The following is a 25,743-nucleotide window of genomic DNA, read 5'->3' as shown; positions in this document are numbered from 1 at the left end:
CAGTGGGCAATACTTTCTGAAAAAGTATTTTCTCAAATTTAGCCATGGGAATGATGTCTTTAAAGATAACACTTATACATTTTAAACATACTGTCCTTTACAAATGAATCCACTTGATAAGTTCCTTTGAAGCTAGAGTTTGAAATGTAATTGAACCATCAATTTCTACCATGGATATTATGGTCCTGGAACACATAATTAAATGTGGATTCAATACATGGCACGGAATCATGTTAATATACAAGCTAAGAAGAATGAGACTATAGAGGCATTTCCCAACAAAAACGGTCTGAGGAGGTAAAGGTAGTATAGTGAGCTGGTCCCAGAGTCCGAGGAATTTCTCTAAGACAGTGTTTCTCAAAGTGTAGCTCATAGTGCCATGTGCTTTAATGTCACCTGGGGGTCTTGCTAAAAATGCATTCCGTGGATTCAAGCCTGGGACTCTATGTTTTAACAGTCTGCCTAGATAACTTTTTGCACAGCAAAGTATGAGAACTTTTGATCCAGACTAGAGCAACTAATTAAGCTTGTGCCAGAGATTGCAAAAATACTACAAGGAATAGTTCAATGCAAGATAAGGGGAAAACATGGTCTCTACAAGTCCCTATAGAGACCGGCCCCTCCCGATTCCCAGAGACAACTTGAATCCTGGTGCTGACTCATTGTTTATATATAACGAGAGCTGTCAGTTGTGTTTACAAGGGAGTTGAGCAGCCCTGGGATAGTCACTATATGCAAAAACACCTCTTCAACACTGTTTTCTGAAATGCCATAATTAGAGATGACAACTTTGGGGTGACTCCATTTTCAGGAATGTGATTTTCCTTTCCACCTCTTCTTTTTGACCTTCCTTGAAAAGTAAAGTAATTCCAAAGGGAGACATAAACTAAGTTGCTAGAACTTTTGTGTAAATGTTATCAACTATGAAAAGGCAGGGTTGAACAATAGTAATAACTAACCCTTTTAAAACCTTTTGGAATGCATCATCTCATTTTGCTTTGGATAAAACATACCACGTAGTCGTTATTATCTTGGCTTTAATCACGCGGAGATTGAGGTTTAGAGTCTTACTCAAGACCACGCAGATAATAATGAGCAGAGCCCTTCATTCATTCCTTCAACAAACATGTATTGAGTGTCTACTGTATGCTGGATACTATTCTGAGTGGTAGGATTACAGTGATGAGTAAAACAGACCAGATGCCTGCTCTCAGGGAGCTTACATTCTAATCACCAATCCAAGAGGTGGACCAAAACTCCAGGCGTTATCACCTCTATATTGAAACGCGCTCACCTGCCCTCATGGCCCCTGCCAGCCTCAGTCTTCTTGGTCTCACCTACCTGTGTGATGCAGGGCATAACAGGACTCTGGGAACCTGTGGGAGAACGTGGTCCTGAAAGTAGGAGAAAAGAGTCTAAGAAAAAAGGAAGTGGGTGGAGAAAAACAAATACATAAAGTCACAACCGCAGCTACTCACTGACTGTATCATTCTGTCTTGGCTCCTGGCTGGCCGTGCCCTGTGTAACACGTTCTACCCTTGTCTTACCTCTATTGCAGCAGTAACATTGGAGTGTTCTTCTGTGGACCCAAAGCTCTCTCAAAGATAATTCAAAGAATGTGCCGCTTATATTCATCAGCTGACCCCAGGGGCATTCATTTTCATTATAACAGAGAAAGCTTCTAGACTTTGGAGGAAAAAAATCCACATGTTGTGTAAGTGGCTGCAATCATATAGGTCAGGAGTCGGGAAACTTTCCCCATAAAGGGCCAAGTAATAATTATTTCAGATTCCGTGGACTACATGGTCTCAGTGGCAACTACTCAACTCTGCCATTACAAGCACCAAAGTAGCCCCAGGACCTCAACAAATGGGCATGGCTGTGTTCCAGCAAAATTTTATTTATGGACACCGAAATCAAATTTCACAGTAGTTTCTTCTGTCATGAAATATTCTTCTTTTGATTCGTTTTCAACAATTTAAAAATGTGAAAGTCATTCTTGGTTCATGGGCTGTCCAAAAAACGGTGGGCCAGATTTGGCCTGTAGGAGGTAGTTTGCTGAGCCCTGATATAGGTCATCTTTCCCAAGCTTGTTTTCATGCTTAACAATATGTCCAAGTGGAGACCAGCATGGCTGCTTGGCTCGAAGCCTCCTTTAGAAGTCATTTCAAATTTCATCTCCCTGATGGCAGAGACATCTGTCTTGTATCCAAACCTGATCTTTTCTGCTTTAAACTTAAGCTCCTTTGTGCTTTTTTTCATCCTCTATAGATCTGAGAAATCACCAATGGAGGTTATCTTTCACAAAAATCCTTTCTATACTTGAAAATGATAATAAAATCATCCTTTACCTATCCCTTTTCTAGTCCAAACAATACTGAACTCTTAACTTTTCAGCCTAAGATATATACCCTAGCACTTCAATCATTCTTGTTGCCCTTCTTCAAATCCATTTTCATTTCTTCACATCCTTTTAAAATGTGTTGACTAAAATGAGACAACGTTCTAATCTAAGCATGACTAGTAGTGGCTAGAAGTGTGATTCTTTTTAGAGCTTGTGTGACGTATGCTTTTCAATACGACTAAATTCTGTTTGCCTCTCCTTTTTTCCTTCCTTCTTTCCTTGATTCCACATTCTTTCTCACTCTCTTTTAACAAATACTTTTCATTACTATCACATTTTGACCTATGATCATCTTGACACTTATACCCCAACTCAACTTCTGCCCCACAAACATACTGGGATTTTTTTTTTTATATACTCACACTGAGCCAGTCTTTCCATGCCATGCAGCTCTTTTACCCCCAAAGCGTTCACAAAATAATCCTCATATCGTATAGTTTTCTCTACTATTATCAATTATTTTTTTAGAACTTCTCTTCCTAATATTTCGAGATTGTTTTCAAGTCTAGCACCAGTGACTAATACTGGTATTTAGCTCAGTAATATCTGTAGATTTAATTAGTGATATCTCAAACCTTTTGTTTAGATGTTCAGGTTTAGATTCTTTTGTTTAGATTCAAGTGATCAAATCCAAAGAACTCCATCATGAATTCTTGTAACTGCCTGTTAATGTGAGCACCCACTTGGGAACATGTTAATAATAACTAGCCATTGAGAATGGCACATCACCCTATACTTTCTTAGCTTAAAAATAACATGTCATATACAATGAAACAAAAGCATTTATTGAAATGAAAATAGACTGTTTTACAAATGCTTCTTATCTTTGTAGACTGCCATTTTTCCATAGAACAGAATTAAATTGGTATGACATGATTTGTTTTTACAAAGTTAGGCAACCACGTAAGCTCTTTCAGGTATTTCTAAATTATAAATTGATCATTTCTTTTACTTTATCCTCAGATATTAATGTTGATTCTATAACTTCTAGGGTATATACTTAACTATATTCTAGGAAAAAAGTTGGGTATATTCCCTGATGTCTCAAAAATTATTTCTACTAATTTTGCACTGGAATTTATTAGTATCTTTAAGTATTCCTTGGTGAATATTATTCAAACTCCACTAATTTTAATATACCTAATCTTTCTATTTATTTCTCCATTTAAACTTGATTCAGGCTTTACAACTAGGAATTTCTGCAGTCAAATGTATATATCTAAAATCTTTAGCAGGAAAATTAAATATATTAAAAGATTTTCTCTTGATCATATTCAGTTATTACTTTTCTTTCCCTGTCTATTTGTAAATAAAATGCACTCTCTGGTCAACTAATTTTGTCTAATAAGTATACTTGTCATTAAAAATAGATTTCAATCTCTGTACATGTCTCTTAATTTTGTTATAAACCTGAAACTGTTCAAAAAATAAACTTTAAAAAAAAAGGTTTTGCTGCATTTTTTAAAATCTTTGCTGTTTGCATCGCTTTAAGTTTTGAGCTTTAGGTTACTTCTCTACATACTATGTAGAATCTGACCTATCTAGATAGAAAAATTACAAAAAAAGTCAGTAGATTTCTTTAATGCAGCAATAATCAAATAGGAAATGTGGATTTTTTGTTTTTGCTTTACAATGGTGTGTTAGTTTCTGCTTTATAACAAAGTGAATCAGTTATACATATACATATGTTCCCATTATCTCTTCCCTCTTGCGTCTCCCTCCCTCCCACCCTCCCTATCCCACCCCTCCAGGCGGCCACAAAGCACCGAGCTGATCTCCCTGTGCTATGCGGCTGCTTCCCACTAGCTATCTACCTTACGTTTGGTAGTGTATATATGTCCATGCCTCTCTCTCGCTTTGTCACAGCTTACCCTTCCCCCTCCCCATATCCTCAAGTCCATTCTCTAGTAGGTCTGTGTCTTTATTCCTGTCTTACCCCTAGGTTCTTCATGACATTTTTTTTCTTAGATTCCATATATATGTGTTAGCATACAGTATTTGTCTTTCTCTTTCTGACTTACTTCACTCTGTATGACATTCAAAGTAGAAACAAAAATGTAGCAAACATAAATTTATTTAACAAGAATTATGCAAGATGACTTGATAATGAGCAAATATTTACAGAGAGAGATTTTTAAATGGGTAGAAATAGCATGTTCCTAAATAGGAATATTAAACACACCAAAAATATTGATCTGTTCCAAATTAATTAATAGGTTAAATAAAATTACAATCGAAATTTAAATTCTCTTTAAAACTTTTTGAAATGGTAGATATGCTGAAGTTTACCTAGGAAAATATATAAGCAACAGAGAAGCAAAAACATGTGAGAAAGAAAAGAGCAAGCAAAGGGAAAAAAAGAAAAGAGGAGAGGAGAGAAAAAAAAGAACAGAACAGAAAGGAAGGGAAGAGAAGGAAGAGAAAGGAAAAGAAAATTCAACATCCAGAGCATCACTGTAAAACAGAAGACTGTAAAGTAACCAGAGAGAAAACACTGTTACTTACAAATAAACAATAAATTGGACAGCTGCCTTTCAGAAGCATCAGTAGAGACCAGATGATACTAAAGTAATATCTTCAAAGTGCTAAAGAAAACAATTGAGAATTTTGTGTTCAGTGAAATTATTGGTCAAAAGTGAAGGCAAGGGCTTCCCTGGTGGCACAGTGGTTAAGAATCCGCCTGCCAATGCAGGGGACACGGGTTTGAGCCCTGGTCCGGGAAGATCCCACATGTTGTGGAGCAACTAAGCCCATACACCACAACTACTGAGCCTGCCCTCTAGAGCCCGCGAGCCACAACTACTGAAGCCTGCATGCCACAACTACTGAAGCCTGCGTGCCACAACTACTGAAGCCCGTGCGCCTAGAGCCCGTGCTCCGCGACAAGGGAAGCCACCGCAATGAGAAGCCCGCGCACCGCAACGAAGAGCAGCCCCCACTCGCCGCAACTAGAGAAAGCCCGCATGCAGCAACAAAGACCCAACGCAGCCAAAAATTAATTAATTTATTTAAAAAAAAGTGAAGTCAAAATACAGATATTTTCAAACAAAAGAAAATCCTGTAATTTATCTCCCTCACTGAAACAACTACAAAAGGATAGATTTAAGGAAGGAGGAAATTCAGTTAATGAGATACAAAAAGCAGTGATGAGCAAAGACAGTGAGAAATATTTTGTCAAAATCTCTAAGCATTGGCTGTAAAAGAAATAAATGATTATTTCAGAAGGAATGCTTTTAAAAAGCAAAACTAAAATACTGGATGACGATAATATGGAAAATGGGAAGATGACACTAGAATTGAGGGATCCTAAGGTCCATATAGAATTGTTCAGGAGTATCCAAGAAATACTGACTAAATGTAGCCTTTTATTAAGTTCTATAAATAACTTTAAAAGGGATAACCTGAAATGGATTCCCTGCTCACCACCATTCCTTGTAATATAATTTCTCTATTCTTGAGTTTTTATTCAGCCTAAATGATTAATTTGTTGAATTAATTGTCAAGCAATATGTTTTAAGAAGGACTCATGAGTGTTATATTCCCTTAGTTCATATTTGAGAATGTCAGTCTGTTGCTTTTTCACTCAGCTGACAGTTGGTTGCATCTAGTGCTCTTAGACCATATTCTTTTCCCCTCAGAAGTTTGCAGTATTACTCTGGTGTTTTCTGTCATCTAATATTGCTGGGGTGAAGTATGAGGCCAATTACATTCTTTTCCCTTTGAAAATAAATTCCCTTTTTTGCCTAGATGTCTAAATAATTCTTCTTTATCTTTGAAGTTCATAACTTTTTGGTATTGAATACTTCATACTGATTTTTCCTGTATTACAGTGTGCTTTTCTGAATATTTTTTCTTCATTTCAGGAGAATTTTCTTGCATTAGGTCTTTGAATACACTTCTATTTCCTTTGTCTTCTTATTTCAGAGACTTCAGTTATCCCTATACTGGATCTTTTTTCTTATACATGAATTTTTCTAATTAATCTCATTGTCTCTTTAATTTACTTGTGGCTTCTCCTATCTTCTTACTGGTCCACAATCTCTTTCTGAAATGCTTAGAGCCATATATGTTTTGGAATTCAAAATTATTTTGTATTGTAGAAAATAAATGTATATTTCATATATTGCATAAACTCCCAGTAGAATCAGGGGCAGCACCCAGCACTCAAAAGCTTTAATGTTTTTCAATGAAAAGTATAAATATGAATATTCAAATTAAGTGGGATAAATAAAGATCATAAGTAACTTCATATCTGTTCAGGATAGGTTATGCTGCCAAGTAGGTGACCAAGAAAAACCCTCTAAAAGTCTTCATTTTTAAAATTTTGAAAGTTCAGCTTAGGGAGAGATTATGGGCTTGGAATATGCTTTCAGCAATAAATCTTACTGTTGACAATTTTTTAATTAGTTCTGTAAAGAAGCTGTTTGGAGCCCTTTGTTACTTTAGACCTGCAGTATCTCTGTTGATTTCATTTTGTTGTTTTATAATTCTGTCTTTTTTCTCTTTCTTATTAAATTAATGTGCTCATTAAGTTCTCCATTACATGAAGGAATATTGAGGAATTACCTGAGTTATCATTTCTACTAGATTTGGTTAATTCATTCTTATGGTTGTTTTCTCTTTTTTCCTGTAGTATGTCTGCAAAGTTGCTATCCTCCTTGTATTTTTTTTTTTACCTTGTTCATGTTAGTTGACTCTGTCCAGTTATTTTATTGATTCTTCCATATTATGAATACTTTCTTGGGTTTTCTTTTTCCATGCCATCTCTAAAACCACCTTTCTCTCCCTCTCTCTCTCTCTCTCCCTCTCTCTCTCTCTCTACTGCAACACCTTTATTGAGGTGTAATTCACAACCGTAAAATTAACCCACTTAAAGCGTACTATTCAGTTGTTTTGTATATTAACAGAGCTGGGCAAGCATCACCACAACCAGTTTTACAGCAGTTTTACCATTACAAAAGAAAACCCACATCAATTAGCAGTCACTGTTCAGAATGTACACTATATTCACGTACAGCTTTTTGTGTGAATCATGTTTTCTCCTCCAGAGTTTGGTTTAGCCTGAGTATTTCATGTTTTATCCACTTTCCTGTCATCTGAGAGAACAGCAGCTGGGTTGGAGCACAGTGTAAGAGAGGAGGGAAGCTCAGCTTGAGTGGTGTACAGACTATCTTAGATTTCCTGGGCTCCATTTTATCTTCTAAGAGTATACTGACTGTCTTGTATCTTGGTTTACTCCAACTAACTGGGCGAGGGAGGGTGTAGTGTATTTCCATGGGGAGATACTCCCAGGCTTCAGACCATTTTGGGGGAGTTAAGTGTGAAGCTTGGATCTGTCTCTTCCAACAGGGAAAGTCAGCTCTATTGATTTCTTTCCCTCTCCATTCATAGCTTCCTAGTGGAAGAGGAAAAAGATAAGAATACCCTTTCTCTTCACTTCTTTCCAGAAATAAGAGTATTAGTGACTCAGGAGTGAAGCTTCAGAGGAGTAGAGTGAGGTAGAAGCCAAGTCATACTGTTGGTCTCCTTTCTGCTCCGGAATCCTCTGTGTCTTGTCTTGTGCACAAGTTTTTAAAATTTATTAGATTAGATTTGCCCTTTATTTTGTCTATGGGTGAATGTGTGTGTGACTGTGGCAATATCAATCTACTCTCTGTGGTTGAACGTCCACAATGGTCTCTCTTAACGCACTCCAATTGGATTGTTTATCTCCACAGCTATAACTATTTTCAAGAGACACACCTGCAGAATGTGAAATTCATCTCTTTTTTGTTGTTAGCAGCAACTGAAACAGTTGACTACTTCTCCCTTCTTCTGACTCTGGTGATATAGTAGCCCCTTCGTTTTCTTCTCAGGGTCCTCTGTCCAACTTTAAAATGGTGGAGTCTCCTAGGACTTGATCATAGTTCTTGCCTTCTTCTGTCTCCCCTCTACCGTTGACTGATCGCATGCATTGTCATGGCTTTGAACACTGTTTGCTGATGAGTTCCCAATTTAAAACTCCATTGTAGACTTCTCCTTTGGATTCCAGTCTGATATATCCAACTGCCTGTTCCACCATTGGAAGTATAACAAGCCTCTCAAATTTTACATATCCAAAACCAAACTCTTTATTTTTCTCCTCATAATCCTGCTCTTCCATGTTTTTAAGTTTCAGTTAATGCCACCGTCCTCTACCAGAATGCATATGCTAAAAATGCTAAATACATCTGAGTCATCTTTAATTCTTCTCTTTTTATCATCATGCCCTCAAATCCCTATCCCAAACCACTGTTTCATCATCTTATTTCTCCATCTTTTCCTAAAAACATTTCAGGAAAGCATATGTAGTGCTTTCGTGACCTCAAATATGTACAATAGAAACTTCCAGGTTAATGCTTATGGATAGTCCAACTTCAGGCAATCTGTCCATACTTATAGGCAAAGCTGACCCACATATAGGCACAAAGAAAGGGCTGATCATCAGGTTAACTAGTCTTTCCCTTCACTAAGAGGTGGATGACATCCTAGCTGTGCATTTCATCTACACAGGTCACCTTATTACCAAATAATCTAAAGTGTTTTCTTGTACATCTATCAGCAATTATCATGCTGGATTTTTTTTCTCTCCTCTTTTTCTTTTCTTGAATTCCTAAATTGTTCTCCCTATCAGTTTTCATACGAATTCTGAATCTGTCTAAGTTGCTTTTTCTCAGTTCTCTCCCTCAGACTGAACAGAAGAAAAGCTGCTTTAACAATTCTTTATCAATTCCAAACACCTTCAGTTTATTACAAAACTTCCTGATTGATCTTAAAGAAAACAGCTCAATAACGATCCAGTCTTGATTTACTGTTCAATTAAATAATCCACTAACTAAGGAAAGGACAATCACCATTACATTTTTTATGTGACAGTCTTGTGCCACATCCTCCAAATCTCTAGCCAACTTAACTCAAAATTCAATTTTATTTTTTTAATGTTTGGAGTGTGTAGAAACAGCATCAACAATATATGGTGCCAATAAATAATTCTGGCAAAATACATGAAAGCTTTACAAAGAAAATGATAAAATTCTATCAACCATATCCTCATCACACTAACATGAACAGAGGTGTTACCCCTTTGCTGCCCCACCTCCACCTTGAGACTGTCTGGTGGGGACCTGTCAAGTGTTCTTGCCCTACACTAAACAAATATCTAGAAAATGTTGAGAAGAAGGGCCTGGGGAGAGGGCGGAGGGGGGGGTATCCCAGAACTAAGATTGCTGAAGAAAAGGATTCTTAAATCTACATCTAAAGTCCTGGGCAAATTCCCAAAAGGCCAGTGTGTAAAACCAACCAGAATCAACAGCAAATGACTTGAGACTTGTACTCTGGTGAGGAATATTATCCAGTTTTCAGATTGGCCTCTGGGCTGCACACAAGTGAAGCATACCAGAATAGCATTGCAAAGTCTTTAAAAACTAAATTGATATTGGAACCACAAACCACAAAAGTGGGCCAGGATGTGTGTTCTGAACCCAAACCTGTTAACTGCCAGCTAAAATAGAAGATCTAAATAAGAACCAGAGTGTCATAACATTATACTCAAAATGTGCAGGATACAATCCAAAATTTTTGTCATACGAAGAACTAGGAAAATCTCAACTCAAATGAGAAAAGAAAATCAACAGATGCCAACACCAAGATGACACAAATGTTGGAATTATCTAACAAGAATTTTAAAGCAGCTATGATCAGGAGGTTCCAACAGGCAACTGCAATCACTGTGAAACAAATGCAAAAATAAATAGTCTCGACAAAGACATAGAAGATACAAAAAGAACCCAATGCAAGTTTTAGAACTTAAAAATATAATAACCAAAAGAAAAAACTCACTAGATGGCTTGTGGTAGGTAGGATAAGGCCCTGAAGATGCGTACATCCTAATCCCTAGAACTTGTGAGGTTCTTGGCAAAGGGGAATTAAAATCCTAGATGAAATGATGGTTGCTTTGAGATGATCCCCTTGAGATGGGAAGGTCATCCTAGATTACCTGGGTGGGCCCAATGTTATCAAAAGGGACTTTAGAAATGGAAGAGGGAGGCAGAAAAGTCAGAGTCAAGAAACAGAAGTCGGAATGATGTGATGGATGACTTTGAAGGTGAAAGGGGCTGCAAGCCAAAGGATGTAGGCGGCTGCTGGAAGCTGGGAGAGGCAAGGATACAGATTCTCCCCATGACCCTTCAGAAGGAAGCACAGCCCTGCCAACATCCTGATCTTAATCCAGTGAGATTCATGTTGGAGTTTGACCTAAAAAAATTTAAGATAGCAAGATAGGGTTATGGAATTAAGAGATACAAACTGCTATGTATTGATATAAAATAGATAAGCAACAAGGATATATTGTATAGAACAGGGAAATATATCCATTATTTTGTAATAACTTTAAATGGAGTGTAATCTATTTATTTACAGTGAATTTACAGTGAATTTACAGTGAATTTACAGTGAATCCCAGTGAATCACTGGGACTTCCCCAGCGGTCCAGTGGTTAAGACTCTGTGCTTCCACCACAGGGGGCGTGGGTTCGATACCTAGTTGGGGAATTAAAATCCCACATGCCTTGCAGCACAGCCAGAAACAAACAAACAAACAAATTGAATCACTATGTTGTACACCTGAAACTAATATAATATTGTAAATCAACTATACTTCAATTTTCTTAACTAATTAATTAAAATATATATATGTAAGATAATAAATTTGCATAATGTTGTTGCAAGGTGCTAAATTTGGGGTAATTTGTTATAGCAGCAATGGATAACGGATACAGATAGAAAGGTGCAATGTTATCAATGTGTCAGTTCTCCTCAAAACAATCCACAGATTCTAAGTAACTTCAGTCAGAATTCTGAAAAGGTTTTTTATGAATCTTGATAGGCTTATTGAAAAAAATTATTTAGAAGAATACAGGAATAAGAATAACCCAGATAAAATTAAAGAACAAGAATCGTCAAACATTTTCCCACAAAGGGCAAGAAAATAAATATTTTAGGCTTTGTCCACCTCTGTCATGTCTACTGTTTTGATTTATTATTCAATCCGTTACAGATGTAAAAACCATTCTGAGCTCAAGGGGTGTATAAAAACAAACCACCAGCTAGATTTGGCCCATGGGCCGTAGTTTGCTGATGCCAGAATTAGAAGGACATGAATAAGCCTCAAGACCGTATTGAGAAAAGAAAAGGTGTAGAAGAATAGATATTGTGTGGAACTACTCAAATAAGATTATAAAACATGTGAAACAATATTATTTACTCATACACACATAATCACATGCACGTAAGTGTACAGAAATTAAATTATGCACCCCAAATTCAGAACGCTGTTTGTTTCTAATAAGAGGAAAAAGATGAAGGACCTCAATAGTTTCTGTAATATTTACTTCTTAAGTTGGATTTTTTAATAGGTATTACTTAAGCTGTAATTTTGTATGCACCTGATATATTTCATAATATTAAGACATTCTTGGTAGATTTTTTGCTCTGCTAGGCAAGGGATGACTCCTCAAGTTATCAAGGGACATGTGGATTGTCCTCAGTGGTTGGAGGTTCCCAAGTTCATCCTTCTTGAGGGTTTATGCACTTATCCCATATATTAAAGATAAGGGTTTGAAAACACTTGGTTTTCTGGAACCCAGGAAGGCATGTTCAATTCATCATTGTGTCTGTGTCAAGGAAGCCTGGCTTGTCTCTCAACAACAGATGTCTAGAAATTTTCCAGAAGTCTGTGGTGAAAGAGACCCAGGCTGTCTTAGCCTCTCCCACCACTGCCATCTCCCAACCCACATGATCACTTGCCCAGTCACTATGGGATCTGGATTTTTAGGACAACACACCAAGATCCTCCAGTCCACAAAGATGTCCTTTTCTAACACTCCCTGTCTTGGCCACCATCACACAGTATTGAGTTCTAGGACCCTCCACTCTGCTTCTATTCATTTACTTTCTTCAAACCCTGGAGTAAGTGTCAGAATATGGTAAAAACACAATATGGAAAGAAAATATGAGAAGGGATCTGGCACAAACCCCCCACACTACAGCAGTTTGGGGGCCGGGAGACAGACCCAACCTATGTGCAAGAGCAGCTGGGCAGGAAGACAAAGTGTAGTGCCCAAAGAAGGGCTGTGGGTTGGGCAACGGTGGACACTAAGACTTCCAAGAGACAGGCATGTCCCAGGAAGGAAAGTAGACCAGGGTAGTAGAAATCCCAGATGGGTAGCACATTGGATTGAGGATGGCAAGTGTCATCAACAGGAAGCTTCACACCCAGGAATCAGCGTACTGGCTGCAGGACTGGGTATCAGAGGCAGAGGTGCCTGGACTTGACTGAGGATGGCAGGGTAGCGAGAACCGAAACAGAGCTCAGTTCTCAGCAGTGGAGCACACAGGAGCCCAGGAACATCACAGGGCTCTGGGGTCTGGGAAGCTGGAATATTCAATTCCAGGGGATGAAGCGATGGAGCTGTTTAAATTCTGCCCATCTGTTGTTTGAATTGGTCCAGGAACCAGGGCAGAGCTCAGCCTTGTGGTGAATGGCAAGACCCAGCCTAGCTCCTGTGACCTGGGGAGAGTCACAGGAAGAGAAAGGGGAGGGCAGCTGCCTGTTCCTCTTCTTCGTACGCTTGTCAATTTCCTCCCACCTCTCCCTGCTGTCCCCACCCAGGTATTAATTATTTGTACTAACATCTGCCGCACATTGCTCAGATTCACTGCTGGTACAAAGAAAGCGTTACAGAGTAAAGTCGTGCTGTTGTATTGTTTGAAATGGTGCATCTTGGTTTGAAAATTGCTTTAAGTTTTGGAAATGTCTCTCCATCCAGCATGATTAATGTGATACATACAGGAGAGCAGCAGAGTGAGTGGAGAATTAGAGTTGGTGCCAGTTCACCTCGAAGCATTTATCTTTGCTTTTTTTCCCCCTGGTGCCTGCACTGAGCCTGAGGGTAAGCTGACACTTTTTTTTTCTTTTTTAACAAATTAAGCCTCATTTTCCTTTTCACGCGTGTGTTAAGAACCTTGAAAGGAATGAGCAATGTCTGCAGCCTCCAATGCCAGCTGCTGTGGCAGGGAAGAAAGAGGTGATGATGTCCCACAGATTCGGAAAGATTGTTTAATGGGGCTGTGGCAGAGGTAACAAGCACAAAGATACTGTGCTGTCAGGACAAAGCAGGTTCTCTCTTCCCCCAGCCTCGCGCTACATGATGTAACATTCAGCTTCTGGCCTAACGTGGCATCTCTTCCCGGCTTTGATTTATTCCCACTTTTGCAAATCACGGAGGTATGTTATAGGAGACGCATTTAGAGCCGTTGTTATAGTTCATTGAGGAGCCAGGTTTTATCCCTACCAGAGGAGAATCTCCTGCGTGGCAGGGTGAGTGACCTAGAATAAATGGAAAAAAGGGGGAAAAAAAAGAGAGAGACAGAGAGAGCAGGAATGTAGATGTTATGCTGGGAGGAAATTGTATTTACCTTGATTGAAAACGCTTTTATTACATAATTTAGATCCGAATGGAAAATAGAACAACGGGGCTCCTGCCTGGTCGGGAGTGTTGCTGAGTACACAGCCGCTACCATAATGTGAGTGCGTGTGTGATGACTGTGTCATTGTGTTTATATACGAAAGCACTGTGCTCCATCAAAGGAAATGAAAAATACCTCCATGGGTTTGCTCAGTCAGCTTCTTTAGCAGAAAGTGCTTGGAGGTGTGGAACAGTAACAGTGGCCAAAACGCAGAGTCTCAAAAGAACTACGCAGGTTTACATGAAAGTCACATGTCCACTGGAAACAGTGCAATGCTGACCAGACCCTGGCATCCTCAGAATAGTTGATCCTGTATTGTGACTTGGGCGTAAGTGCTCCCTGAGCACGAATTATACCCACAGCTGATGAGTTGGGCAAAATAATGTGCAAGGCAGCAGTACTGTCTGCAAGGAGCTTACAGTCCAGTTGAGCAGGCAAAACAAATACAGATAGAGAGATAATTAGAATTGCGGGGTGGGGGGTGGATTTCAAATGAATTGCTGAAACGATCCAAATTCTAAGGGGAATATTGCAGGAATTTAGCCACTCTCTCCAGAATGTCTGTGAGTATGTGTATATATCTATACATATACACCTATATATTAACATTTTATTTGCATAGATGATATATGTTTTTACCTTTTTATCCTAACACACTCAATTAGGAAGTCTCTGTTTCCTTATTTCTAAGACTTTCTCCATGTCAGAGGTACACTCCGGACCACAGAACTGACAGTGGAAGACTTTGCCTTCACATCCCACTCTCAGCAGCATAAAGGAGTCTCTAGATGTTTTCCTTGTCAATTCAAGTTGTAATTGATGCCCCCGCCACCGGCTGTGCCCACCCCCACCCCCACCCGCACCCCGCATGGTGTGGACTACTGCTAGTGCTGGAGGCGAAGTAAGGCTAAGAGGAGGGCAAAGAAAACTATCAGCTCCGAGCTTCACTCTGTGCTAGAACCATGGAATGATGCTAAAGGTTTCACCTGTTATCACATCTGATTCATGGAATGTCAACAAGAGCAGGGGCCTTGTCTTATAATCAACACTGTATCCCCTCTACCTAGAGCTGGTCTTGGCAGATAGAACATGCTCAGTAAATACCTGTTGAATGAATGAATCTTTATAGCAAACTCTGTGACGTGTATCATTACCTCATCTTACTGATGATGAAACTTCAACTCAAAGACTGAACCCTCTGCACCTGGGCACACAACACGTGGATACAATTACCCATATTTAAGACTAATTAGGCCCGACTCCAAAGGCCAGCTTCTTTCCACATAAGCATTGTTGCTGAAAGACAGAAGGTCTAAGCCTGACCTCAAAGGGCTTACCATCAAATAGGGAGCCAACACTTAGCATGTACAAGCTGAGAACAAATGGCCCAAGGTAGGATGTGATTAAGAGAATGGAATGCTTGTGCAAATGATTTCCCTGAGCACGCCTCACGCTCACACAGCCCCAGCACCCTTTCTCTGGCAGCAGCTACTAACCCGCTCACTCCCACATCTGTACCATGAGGGGGAAGGAAACTAATTACTAACACACTTGGTTTTGTCTACCCATGTTTTTTCAGGCCAAAATAACTTACGAGTAAGAAAGTAAACAAAATTTTTAACCTTATGATACCAGTTTACACAAACTTTTTTTTCTGATTTTGCTCTCATAAATTTCTATCAGATGGGTCTGGAATACTCAGAAGAGTTCTCTGCCATTGTCCTCTCTTCTTGCACCAGCTCACTGTGGTGACATGTATTACTCACAAAAGGTCAGCCATGCCTCGGACCTGAGTTAAAGACACTGCTGACAGGAGACAGGAGAGGGGTTAAGCACATAGAATCTGGGGTCAGATGCCAGTCACATGTGTAAAATAACCACAGTTGTGAGACTCAGATGATAAATGCCACCATAGGAAGATCAGACGGTTACCACTTTAACCCAGTGATAAATTTTAGTGTCACTAATGGTGCGACAGCCAGAAATTAGGTACCTCCCAATGTAACGTAAAATGAAATACACAGCAACACCTGTGAAGCATTCTTCCCGGAATGTTCAACCTAAACCTAATTGGGCCTTTCAATACAGGGGACAGAGGAATAGGTTAGATGACACCACAGAAAACAATCAGCCAAATACAGAAGGAGGGACATTTTAAAGATAAAAGACCTGCTCTCTTCAAGCCAAAGTCATGATTTAAAATAAAAAGAGAGAGCAATGTTGTACTGTAAAAAAAATGAAAGGGAGGATTTTCTAGATCAAGAGATATTTAAAGAGACATAATAGATGTGACAATTTAATTCTGGTTCAAACAAAAGAGCTATAAAGACATATGTGGAGAAGAATTGGGGAAATTTGAATATACACTGAGTTTTAGATATTGGAGAATTGTCAAGGATGATAATAATGTTATGGTTATATAGAAAATGTCCTTACATTTTGGAGGTGCATACTGAAATACTTAAGAGTGTAACGTCGTGATATCTGTAACTTAAAGTACTTCCACCAAAATAAAAAACGACACCAGTGCAGAAAATTATGAATAACTATTAAATGTAGATGATGGGGACTTCCCTGGTGGCACAGTGGTTAAGACCCGTGCTCCCAATGCAGGGGGCCAGGGTTCAATCCCTGGTCAGAGAACTGGATCCCACATGCCACAACTAAGGAGCTTGCGTGCCACAACTAAGGAGCCACAATCAAGACCTAGCACGACCAAATAAATAAATTTTAAAAATAAATGTAGATGATGGGTTTATGGGTAATTTTAATTCTGACTTTCTACTTTTTAACACGTAAGTTTTTGTAAAAAAGAAAATTTTAAAGGATGATATGATGCATGTGAATTGTTCAACAGAATTCCTGGCACTCCGTAAATGCTTACTAATATTGGCTTTTACTACGGTTATTGTTTTTATTATTTCCAGTTGTCAGTGCTGCTACCAGTGCCTGCCAACATTACCATGAAGGCCGCTGTCCCCCAAAGCCCAGAGCATTGTTGTCAAGTGTGGACTGCTGTCTCCAGTCCCTGCCTAAGCGTGAAAGCCAGTGTTGCTGAGGCCTGTGCTCTCAATAACACGCATGTTGTTGTTGCTTTTTAGATTTTGGTCATTCTTAATGCATCCTGTTCCCTGGAAACTGGACCAGAGAAGAGTCTGTGTGGTGGGTCCTGGGCTCTATTCAGACAACAGCTATGAAGATACTGATGAGCCAGCTGTGTTGGAGGTGGTGAGGGTTGGAGGAAGGAAGGGTCCCCGCCCAGGCTTCATCTTCACCATGAAGGGACACCAGTGAATTTTGATATACTCCTCTTCCTCGCTCACTCTTCTCCAACAAGGAGGATTGTTTTATCTTACTGGCAGATTCAGGAGCAAGCACTTAGGCATGGACAGCTCAGCCTCTGCCTGTGCAGGACACATTATGTGTTAGGCTTTCCACATGCCAAGGCTTGCTGGCAAAGGCTCTGTGCCTACAGGAGGAGCCTGCAGTGTCACCTGTGATTGGGAGGATATTTGTCCAATCCTGAGATTCAAGATGGAAGTCCACGTCGCCACTCTAAAGCCATGTTCTTCAGTATTATTAAAACAACAAGCAACAACAAAACACCCAAAAAACTGCTATTTCCTCCTCCAGCTCCTTATTCCACTTTATTGTTTAGTTTCAGAGCACATGGAAGAGAAAAGGAGCGCTATACGTCCATTTTCTCAAACCCAACATCCTGCGCCGAACGCTTGAGCTCCTAATCTTCCTACTGAGGTAAGTTCTTTCCCAGATCCTAGATGCACATTCTACACTCTAAAGCATGCAGGTATGCCCGGTAATGCCTGCATATTAAGAAAACACAGTTCATCTGGGATTTCTGTTCTTTGCGTTTTAACTCAGCTCAATATACTAGGGATTACTAGTTATCAAACTTAAAGGGCTGGGCAAATGGGTTTTATATGAATTATAAGAAATTTTCAAGTTGGAGAACATTCTGAGTGAAGCTGAGTGAAATATGAGATTGCTATTAGTTCTCCTAGATATTCTAATGTTTCAAATTAGAAAGAGGAAGAGAACAAAGATCCATATGCTACAAGTATAGAATTAGTAAGTCCTTTAGTAATTACTTTTTCTATGGTCTGAGGAAAATGCTAAAGTTAATCTTTTATTTATTTATTTTTTGGCTGCACTGGGTCTTCATTGCTGCATGCGGGTTTTCTCCAGTTGTGGTGAGCAGGGGCTGCTCTTTGTTGCATTGCGTGGGCTTCTCATTGCAGTGGCTTCTCGTTGCGGAGCACAGGCTCTAGGCGCGCGGGCTTCAGTAGTTGTGGCTTGCGGGTTCTAGAGCGCAGGCTCAGTAGTTGTGGCGCACGGGCTTAGTTGCTCCACGGCATGTGGGATCTTCCCTGACCAGGGCTCAAACCCGTGTCCCCTGCATTGGCAGGTGGATTCTTAACCACTGCGCCACCAGGGAAGTCCAACTAAAGTTAATCTTGAAGTTGAAATACTGGATGCCCTTCCAGGAACCATCTCAACTTGCTCTTCCTTGCCTAATAATTTCAACTATCAGGAGATATATTTCCTAGGAGGATACGTCACCAAATTCTTAAGGTAAAACAACTGATACAATGGATTTTGATACGAGCAGAAAACACCTACACGTAAGCCAAATAAACTAAAGACAATGATTTTTAATACATTTACAATTTATAAATACATTTAATACATTTACATAAATGTGGTAAAATATACATAAGATGTATCAACTTAGCTATTTTTTAAGGGTAGATCAGGGCTATTAAGTACATTCACATTATTGTGCAACCATCACCACCATCCGTCTCCAGAACTCTTTCATCCTGCAAAACTGAAACTCTGTACCAAGTAAATGACTTCTCATTCCCTCCCATCCCCCCAACCCCTGGCAGCCACCATTCTACTTTCTGTCTTTATGAATTTGACCATTCTTGGCACCTCTCCTATAGGTGGAATCATACAGTATTTGTCTTTTTGTGACTAAAGACAATTATTTTTAAGTGGCTTCCTTCCTGTGTTCTGCCCATCACTTATGTACACTTGGCCATGGGTATTTGCCCAATAACCCACCCAGCAATTGTACCAACACATAAGCCAGGCAATTTTACATTCAGAAGACCACCTCTTTCCACTTGACTTTTGCATTTAGCAATCACCATGTCAAATAAGGCCTCTGTGCCATAGCCTGTTTTCTTTGTTCAAAGTTAAATTTGTAAGATCAAAACACTCTCCAATTTGTCTGTACCAATCTCTGGAAGCCTCCTCAACGTGGTATCAGCCTGGGTCATGCGCAGCAGACACCAAAAAGAGGGGGGACCAAAGCCAGACTCAGAGAGTAAAAATAAGCAGTCAGGAGTCTGGAGACAAAGCCATCAACAAAAGATGTCAACAGGCAACATCACAGACAGAGAAGTCTCAACTGAAGGAAGATCCACTGTACATTTTCAGTAGCTCCGCTGGAGTACAGCAAGGCATCACATGTGTCAGAGGGTGCCCTTTACCAGCAAAATGTGTCCAGTGTATAACATATTAAGAAAATACTCTATATTCTCTACTTTTATTGTTTAATATTAAAATAAACTAAATCATATTTCTTAATCATCTCATTTCTACCAACAGAAGATACCAAATCCAAAAGCTGAATGGAATCTCACTTAATTCAAGTGTTATTTTTTCTATTTAAACACCTTGCTTTATATTAAGAAACAAAAACCCAGGTCTTAGGACCGAGAGGAAAGAGGGATTTTTTTGTCTTGGATAGTTGTTTCTCTTATGAAAAGTGATTCTGGGAATAAGAAGTCAAAACCAATTTGACCTTTGGCCCTGAAATAGCACACACTGAATATCATGAAGCCATAATTAGAAATAGTGTTCAGGAACTAATAATAATGTATTTTTCAAACTGATATTACTGTATATAAAACTTTGTAATTAATTCTGGGTCCCAGAAGAATTAATTGTTTCTCATTTTGGGAAGAGTCTGCCTTTCTGTGCCTCATATTCTTCATATTCTTAGTCAAGGCAGTAATTTTCAAGTTTCAGAGTTCAGAGTTGAAGTCCTGACAGACATAGTCATTTTCATAATCACTGAAAAAAATCTTCTATTAAAGAATTAAGCAGTTAAATCTTGACTTTACTTCATATGAAAGTGTCATGGTCCTGAAAATCGCATCTCTGGATGTCAGTTCTTATATACCACTTGGGCACATCATTATTCTTAATACACAGTTTGTTACAGAACCTCAGAATGTTGGAGACAGAATTGGAAGCCAACTACAACAAATTCTTCATTTTTCAGTTGAGGAAACTTTGGTCCAGACTAGTTTAACTCAGTTAAGTTCATGTAACTAGAATAAAAATTCCCATCTCTTGAATCTTATTTCAAGCTATTTTCCTCACACCAAATAAAAATACCTAAATAGTGAGGAAAGAAATTGGTCTTTAGTTAGAATCCAACTCCTAAGACATTTCCAGAGTCCTCTTGCCTGACCAAACTTCTCCAAGATGAAGGATGCTAGTTTTGGATAGGAGCTAGTTTCACTAGTTGATTGGACAACTGGCTCAAAAATAGACTGTGTTGGCCATGATCCATGTACTGAAATGCCCATCATAACACCTATGGTGCCCTCTGTAAAACAAGCTGCAATCCCTGGGGACAATAAACAATTAACCATTATAGGGACTAAATTTGAATCATGCCTGGGTCAAATTTAAGTTACAAGGCAAACAGCTTCAGTCCAACCTCCTGAAGTAAGGTAGATTCTATGATAAATTTTTAAGAGAGCAGATTTCCAGAGTCTGAATATATAGAGAAGATAATGGTAAAAGGAAGAGATTTATAGATTTCACCAAGAACCAGGATATCTTTTGGAAAGTTAGAGTCCATACAGAAAAGAAAAAAAAAAAAAGTAGGCTATCATCTGAGATAAAATAGCACCAGACTGTTAAGGTTACTTTTCAAATTTCAGAAAGTTTAAGATTAAGAAATGGGGAGAAAAATGGCTAGAAACATAATATCTGAGTTATCCAAGATTCAAATAAAGCAATCAAGGAGGAAGTGCAGAACATATCTGAGCAAAATAAGGATAATAAAATAAGGATGCTGCAACCTAAGAACTAATAGATGGGAGAAGTGGTGAAAGACCAATTTAGTGTGCATAACTGCTTCAAATAAACATTAAAGACTCATCAGACCAAATGGCCAGATGGAAATACATGGTAGCAAATGAGGGCTGTGATATAATTAGCAAGTAAGGAACCAGATAACCTCTTGCTGCCAAACAAAAACTCCGTATAGGAAGAATATGGTGTAAGCACATGGGAGGGGATATGGCTTTGTATTTTAGGGCCTCTTAAACAAAAACAAGTTGCAGAACTTTATGAGCAAAGGAAATATGATAGAATCACTGGGGATAGAAAGTGCCATACTTAAATATCTAGATCAGAGTTTGGCAGATAACAGCCTGTAGGCCAAATCCAGCCTACAGCTTATTTCCGTATAACCTGCAATCTAAGTGAAGTTTAAAAAGGAAATGTAGGGCTTCCCTGGTGGCGCAGTGGTTGAGAGTCCACCTGACGATGCAGGGGACGCGGGTTCATAACCCGGTCCAGGAAGATCCCACATGGCGCGGAGCAGCTGGGCCCGTGAGCCATGGCCACTGAGCCTGCGCGTCCGGAGCTGTGCTCCGCAACGGGAGAGGCCACAGCAGTGAGAGGCCCGCGTACCGCCAGAATAAATAAATAAATAAATAAAAATAAATAAAAAGGAAATGTATTGTTTTAAAGGCATCATATTAAAAATAAATGTGCCTGAGTAGAAAAATATCAGTGATGTCATACATAGCAGAAAAGATGCAAATTAAAAAAATTTTAAGCTAAAAAAAGAATCAGGACACATGTCTGAGGAACCAACCCCAGTATTAAAATACTTGTTAGAAACAGGGGAGCCAGAAAGATAGCAAGAGAATCAATGAGACCAACTGAGTGATGATCACAAAATAAGAAGTCCATGATAGCAGAATGAATCATCTTATAAAGGAAAGCATTAGTGACAGTCTCACTCCTAAATTAACTTTTTGTTTGTTTGTTTTTACGGTACGTAGGCCTCTCACTGTTGTGGCCTCTCCCGTTGCAGAGCACAGGCTCCGGACGTGCAGGCCCAGCGGCCATGGCTCACGGGCCCAGCCGCTCCGCGGCATGTGGGATCTTCCCGGACCGGGGCACGAACCCGCGTCCCCTGCATGGGCAGGCGGACTCCCAACCACTGTGCCACCAGGGAAGCCCCTAAATTAACTTTTGAAGCAGGTCAGTGACAGATACAAAATCAAATAGCAATAAATAAACTAGATGTCTTGGCTGAATCAATAATGCTTTTTGTCACAATTTTCTTTCCCAAACTTGAGTAATCACTGGAAATAAATGGGCTCTACCCAAGAGTTTAGAAGACATTTCAAGGGTGAAATTTGGGATCCACTGAAACTTGTGTAGACAGATCAATTTAATGGAGCTGCTAATGTGACGAGCATTCACGAGTAAGGACCAAAGGGTATGATTCCCTGTACACTTAAGAATAAGATAGTCTGCAGAGTAAGGCAAGATAGCTTCTGAAAGGGATATTACACCTCCCTAATATTCTGACGGAAGCATGCAATAAATGTCCTCCATTTAAATACTCAGTAGGCCTGGGTGGGATACGAGTCCATGAAAAATTATGCATATTTGATAGTTCTAATTACAAAAGCAATATTTATTCTTTGTAGAAAATGTGGAAAACACAGAGAAGCAAAATGAGTTCAATTAAAATCATCCATAATCTAGCTAACCAGAGATATCCACTGTTGATATTTTGCCATATATTATTTGGGACCAAACACAGAATTTAATTAACTGTTTTATCTTAGAAGAGAACTGACACTGACTCCCAAAAAGGAGAGAAGGGAAAGGAAAAATATTTTTTAAATTGTGCCAACTCACAAATGGATGCTAAGATCTTAACAAGAGACTGTTTACAATAAAATCCTCAGGTCTGCACATGACACTAAGTTCTTTTTAATAATGAAATATTATGCCACTTATGCAGAGGAAGCTGTGAAATTTTCACAAGACTGCATATGGGAGCAGAAAACTGGCAGATGAAATTCCTTATAGGCAAGTATAAGAGAATACATTTAGGGAAGTGTAAGACCAATTATCCTAGAAAAATGATGGATTCCAAGGTTTTAGTCACCATCTAGAACATGGAGCATGCCATCATTACAGACTGTACCTTAAAGACAATGTACTGATTCAACTAAAAGATTAAAAATTATGCAGAAACCAATATTATACTCTCAAAAAGAACTGTATATCCACAGCTAGAGTGCTCCGTGCATTTTCAGTCCTGCCTTAAGAAGGGCCAAACTAATTCAAAGAAATGATCAAAGCAAGATAGGGGTAGGGAATTAAGAGGTATATTTTATGAAGAATAAAATAAATAAGCTAAAATGATGTACAGCACAGGAATATAGCCACTATTTTATAATAACTATAAATGAAGTATAACCTATAAAAATTTTGAATCACTATGTTGTACACCTGAAACTAGTATAGTACTATAAATCAACTATACCTCAATGTTTTAAAATGCTCAAAAAGGTCAAAGAAGTGAAGACACTTGCCTATGAGAGTCGGTGATTATAATTGGCATTCTCCAATCTCCAAAGTCTAATTGTGATAGCTGAAATCTAAATGAAATGAAGTCTTTAAAATAGTGATATTTCTAGATTAGGTGATGCTTCTTAACCTGGGGTGCATGGCCTTTAGAATGGCATGCACATTTTTCTATACATATGTATTTATATATATGTGTATATAAATATATATAAATAAAAATTGTATATACTTATGATACATATATATTTCTTCTGTTGATTAGATGCCTAGTTATCATCAGATTCTTAACAGTGGCCAAAACCCCAAAATCTCAAGAACTAGTGGTCTAGATGGTAAGGGTATGGATTCAGTCACTAATTCCTGGAAGCAGACCTTGAGGCTTGCAAGAGAAAGTTTTAGAATAAATCAAGTTGTGTTTATCCCATGAAAAATAAATGTGAGGAGCTCATTTCCCTGAGAAAGGCTGTAGAAGAAGAAGACGTAAACTTATGAGACTGTTTGAGGGAGATGTTTTAGGTAGATCTCTGAGTTTCTGATATTGGGGCTCCATGAGGGCAAAGACTGAGGTCTCTTTTCTTTGCGGCTCTATGCCTAGTGCTTAGAACAGGGGCCTGGCATGTAGTAAGCCCTCACTAAATACTTGCTGATCACTCAGGAGCTAGTGGGATCTTGTTGGCACCATCAGAGGTAGCGCTGCCTGAATGCAGGGTCTTTCGGTGGGTGGCATTTCTGACATTCACAAGGGTGAGGCTCTTTCCCTCCTTCTCTCTTTCCCATATCCTCATCTCATTTTCTCACTTGATCATCTACCACCAGGAGGGCATCTAGATTGTGGAAGAGAACAGGCACCACATCAGCAAAGAACCTCATTATTTTGGCCTTCTAAGAAGACAGGAAAAAAGACCTAGAAATGAAATATCAAAGAATTTAGGAACATAAAACAGGTAGGTACCACTGTTAAATAGAACACTGTCAAGCAGATTGATTAGTTAACATTTGGGAAGTGCATTGAAGATGAAAATTGCCAAATAAGGGCTTTGCATGTTGAATCAGTTTCTCATTTGTTATAACTGGGTGGCATAAGAAACAATTCCACTAATAGTTGAGACAACTATTATGCCCAAAATGGGCTATAGAAGGTCTTTGGCCCTCAGAAGACTGAGCCCAGCGTAGCCCCGCTTTAGGATTTAGGGAGAGCATCTTCCCCCAGTATCTGCGAGGTTACAGCTATGGAGCTACCATCCCTGCTGCTCTCTGCTTTTGTTTGCCAGTCCCTCTGCGACAGGCCTCTTGCAGGAGACCTCGTAAGGCCAGGTGAAGGCTTTATAAATAGCTTTGTTAGAAGCTTCCAACCCAACTTTCGATTCTGTTAAAATGGGATTTCAGCCAACCTCCCCTGGATGGATGGAATTCCATTCTTCTACAATATTGTGATATTGAGCTATCCAGGTATTCTTGAAACCCAATAGGACAAGAGCCAGAGCTCAGTACCAAGAGCTAGCTCGGCCTGTGCAGTCAGAACAGATACTCTCCCTAGAAGCAGGTGTCATTGAAGAGAGAATCCCGGATCAGAAATCATCTGGACTGGGTGGCTGATAGCATGTGAAACCATATTCTTTCAGTATAATTTGTCTCTGAAAAAAACAGGGTTCTACATGTTTGATGTAGTTTTATCTATTTATACAGGATTTTTATTTTGACCAACATTTGTTTTGATTTACTTAAGTTTTAAGATCCCTCCTACTTCCAAAAAGAACTGAGACAGCTTATAGATTAAAACAAAGTACAAACAAACTAAAGCAGCCAGGGAGAAACTAGGACAGATAATGCATTCCTATGCTGGAATTCTTAGGACACAGTGAATATACGTTAGTAAAAAAAAAAAAAAAAGTATTGGAACTGAGGTTAAAAAATCCTGGGCTCTAGTCATAACTCCGTCCCTAATGAACTGTGTGGTCTTATGCAATCATTATTCCACTGGCAAAATAAAGTCTCTCAAAGTCTTTTAACGTGATCTTTTTAAGTGTTTAAAGAATAACGTTCTGGCATTAGTAAGTCAGGCAAAATGGAGCGGGTGAGGTTGTAGGGGGAACCGTTAAGAGATTGAAGTGTGATCCAGGTCCAGCA

The 25,743-nt window shown here is 39.1% G+C and overlaps 1 protein-coding gene across 1 annotated transcript in view; it reads left to right on the top strand.

Annotated features, from left to right (window-relative positions):
* Window positions 1–1,685, top strand: part of NOX3 (NADPH oxidase 3) — a 57,989-nt gene extending 56,304 nt beyond the window's left edge. Inside the window, exon 13 of the mRNA XM_029224019.1 lies at window positions 1,559–1,685. Within this exon, the coding sequence (XP_029079852.1) occupies window positions 1,559–1,685 (127 nt within the window). The remainder of the gene's footprint in view (window positions 1–1,558) is intronic.
* Window positions 1,686–25,743: the final 24,058 nt, after the last annotated feature.

The sequence above is a fragment of the Monodon monoceros genome, unplaced genomic scaffold, assembly GCF_005190385.1.
Source record: "Monodon monoceros isolate NGI ecotype Baffin Bay Population unplaced genomic scaffold, NGI_Narwhal_1 Super_Scaffold_15, whole genome shotgun sequence".
Classification (NCBI taxonomy): domain Eukaryota; kingdom Metazoa; phylum Chordata; class Mammalia; order Artiodactyla; family Monodontidae; genus Monodon; species Monodon monoceros.
This window is presented reverse-complemented; position numbering and strand designations above follow the sequence as displayed.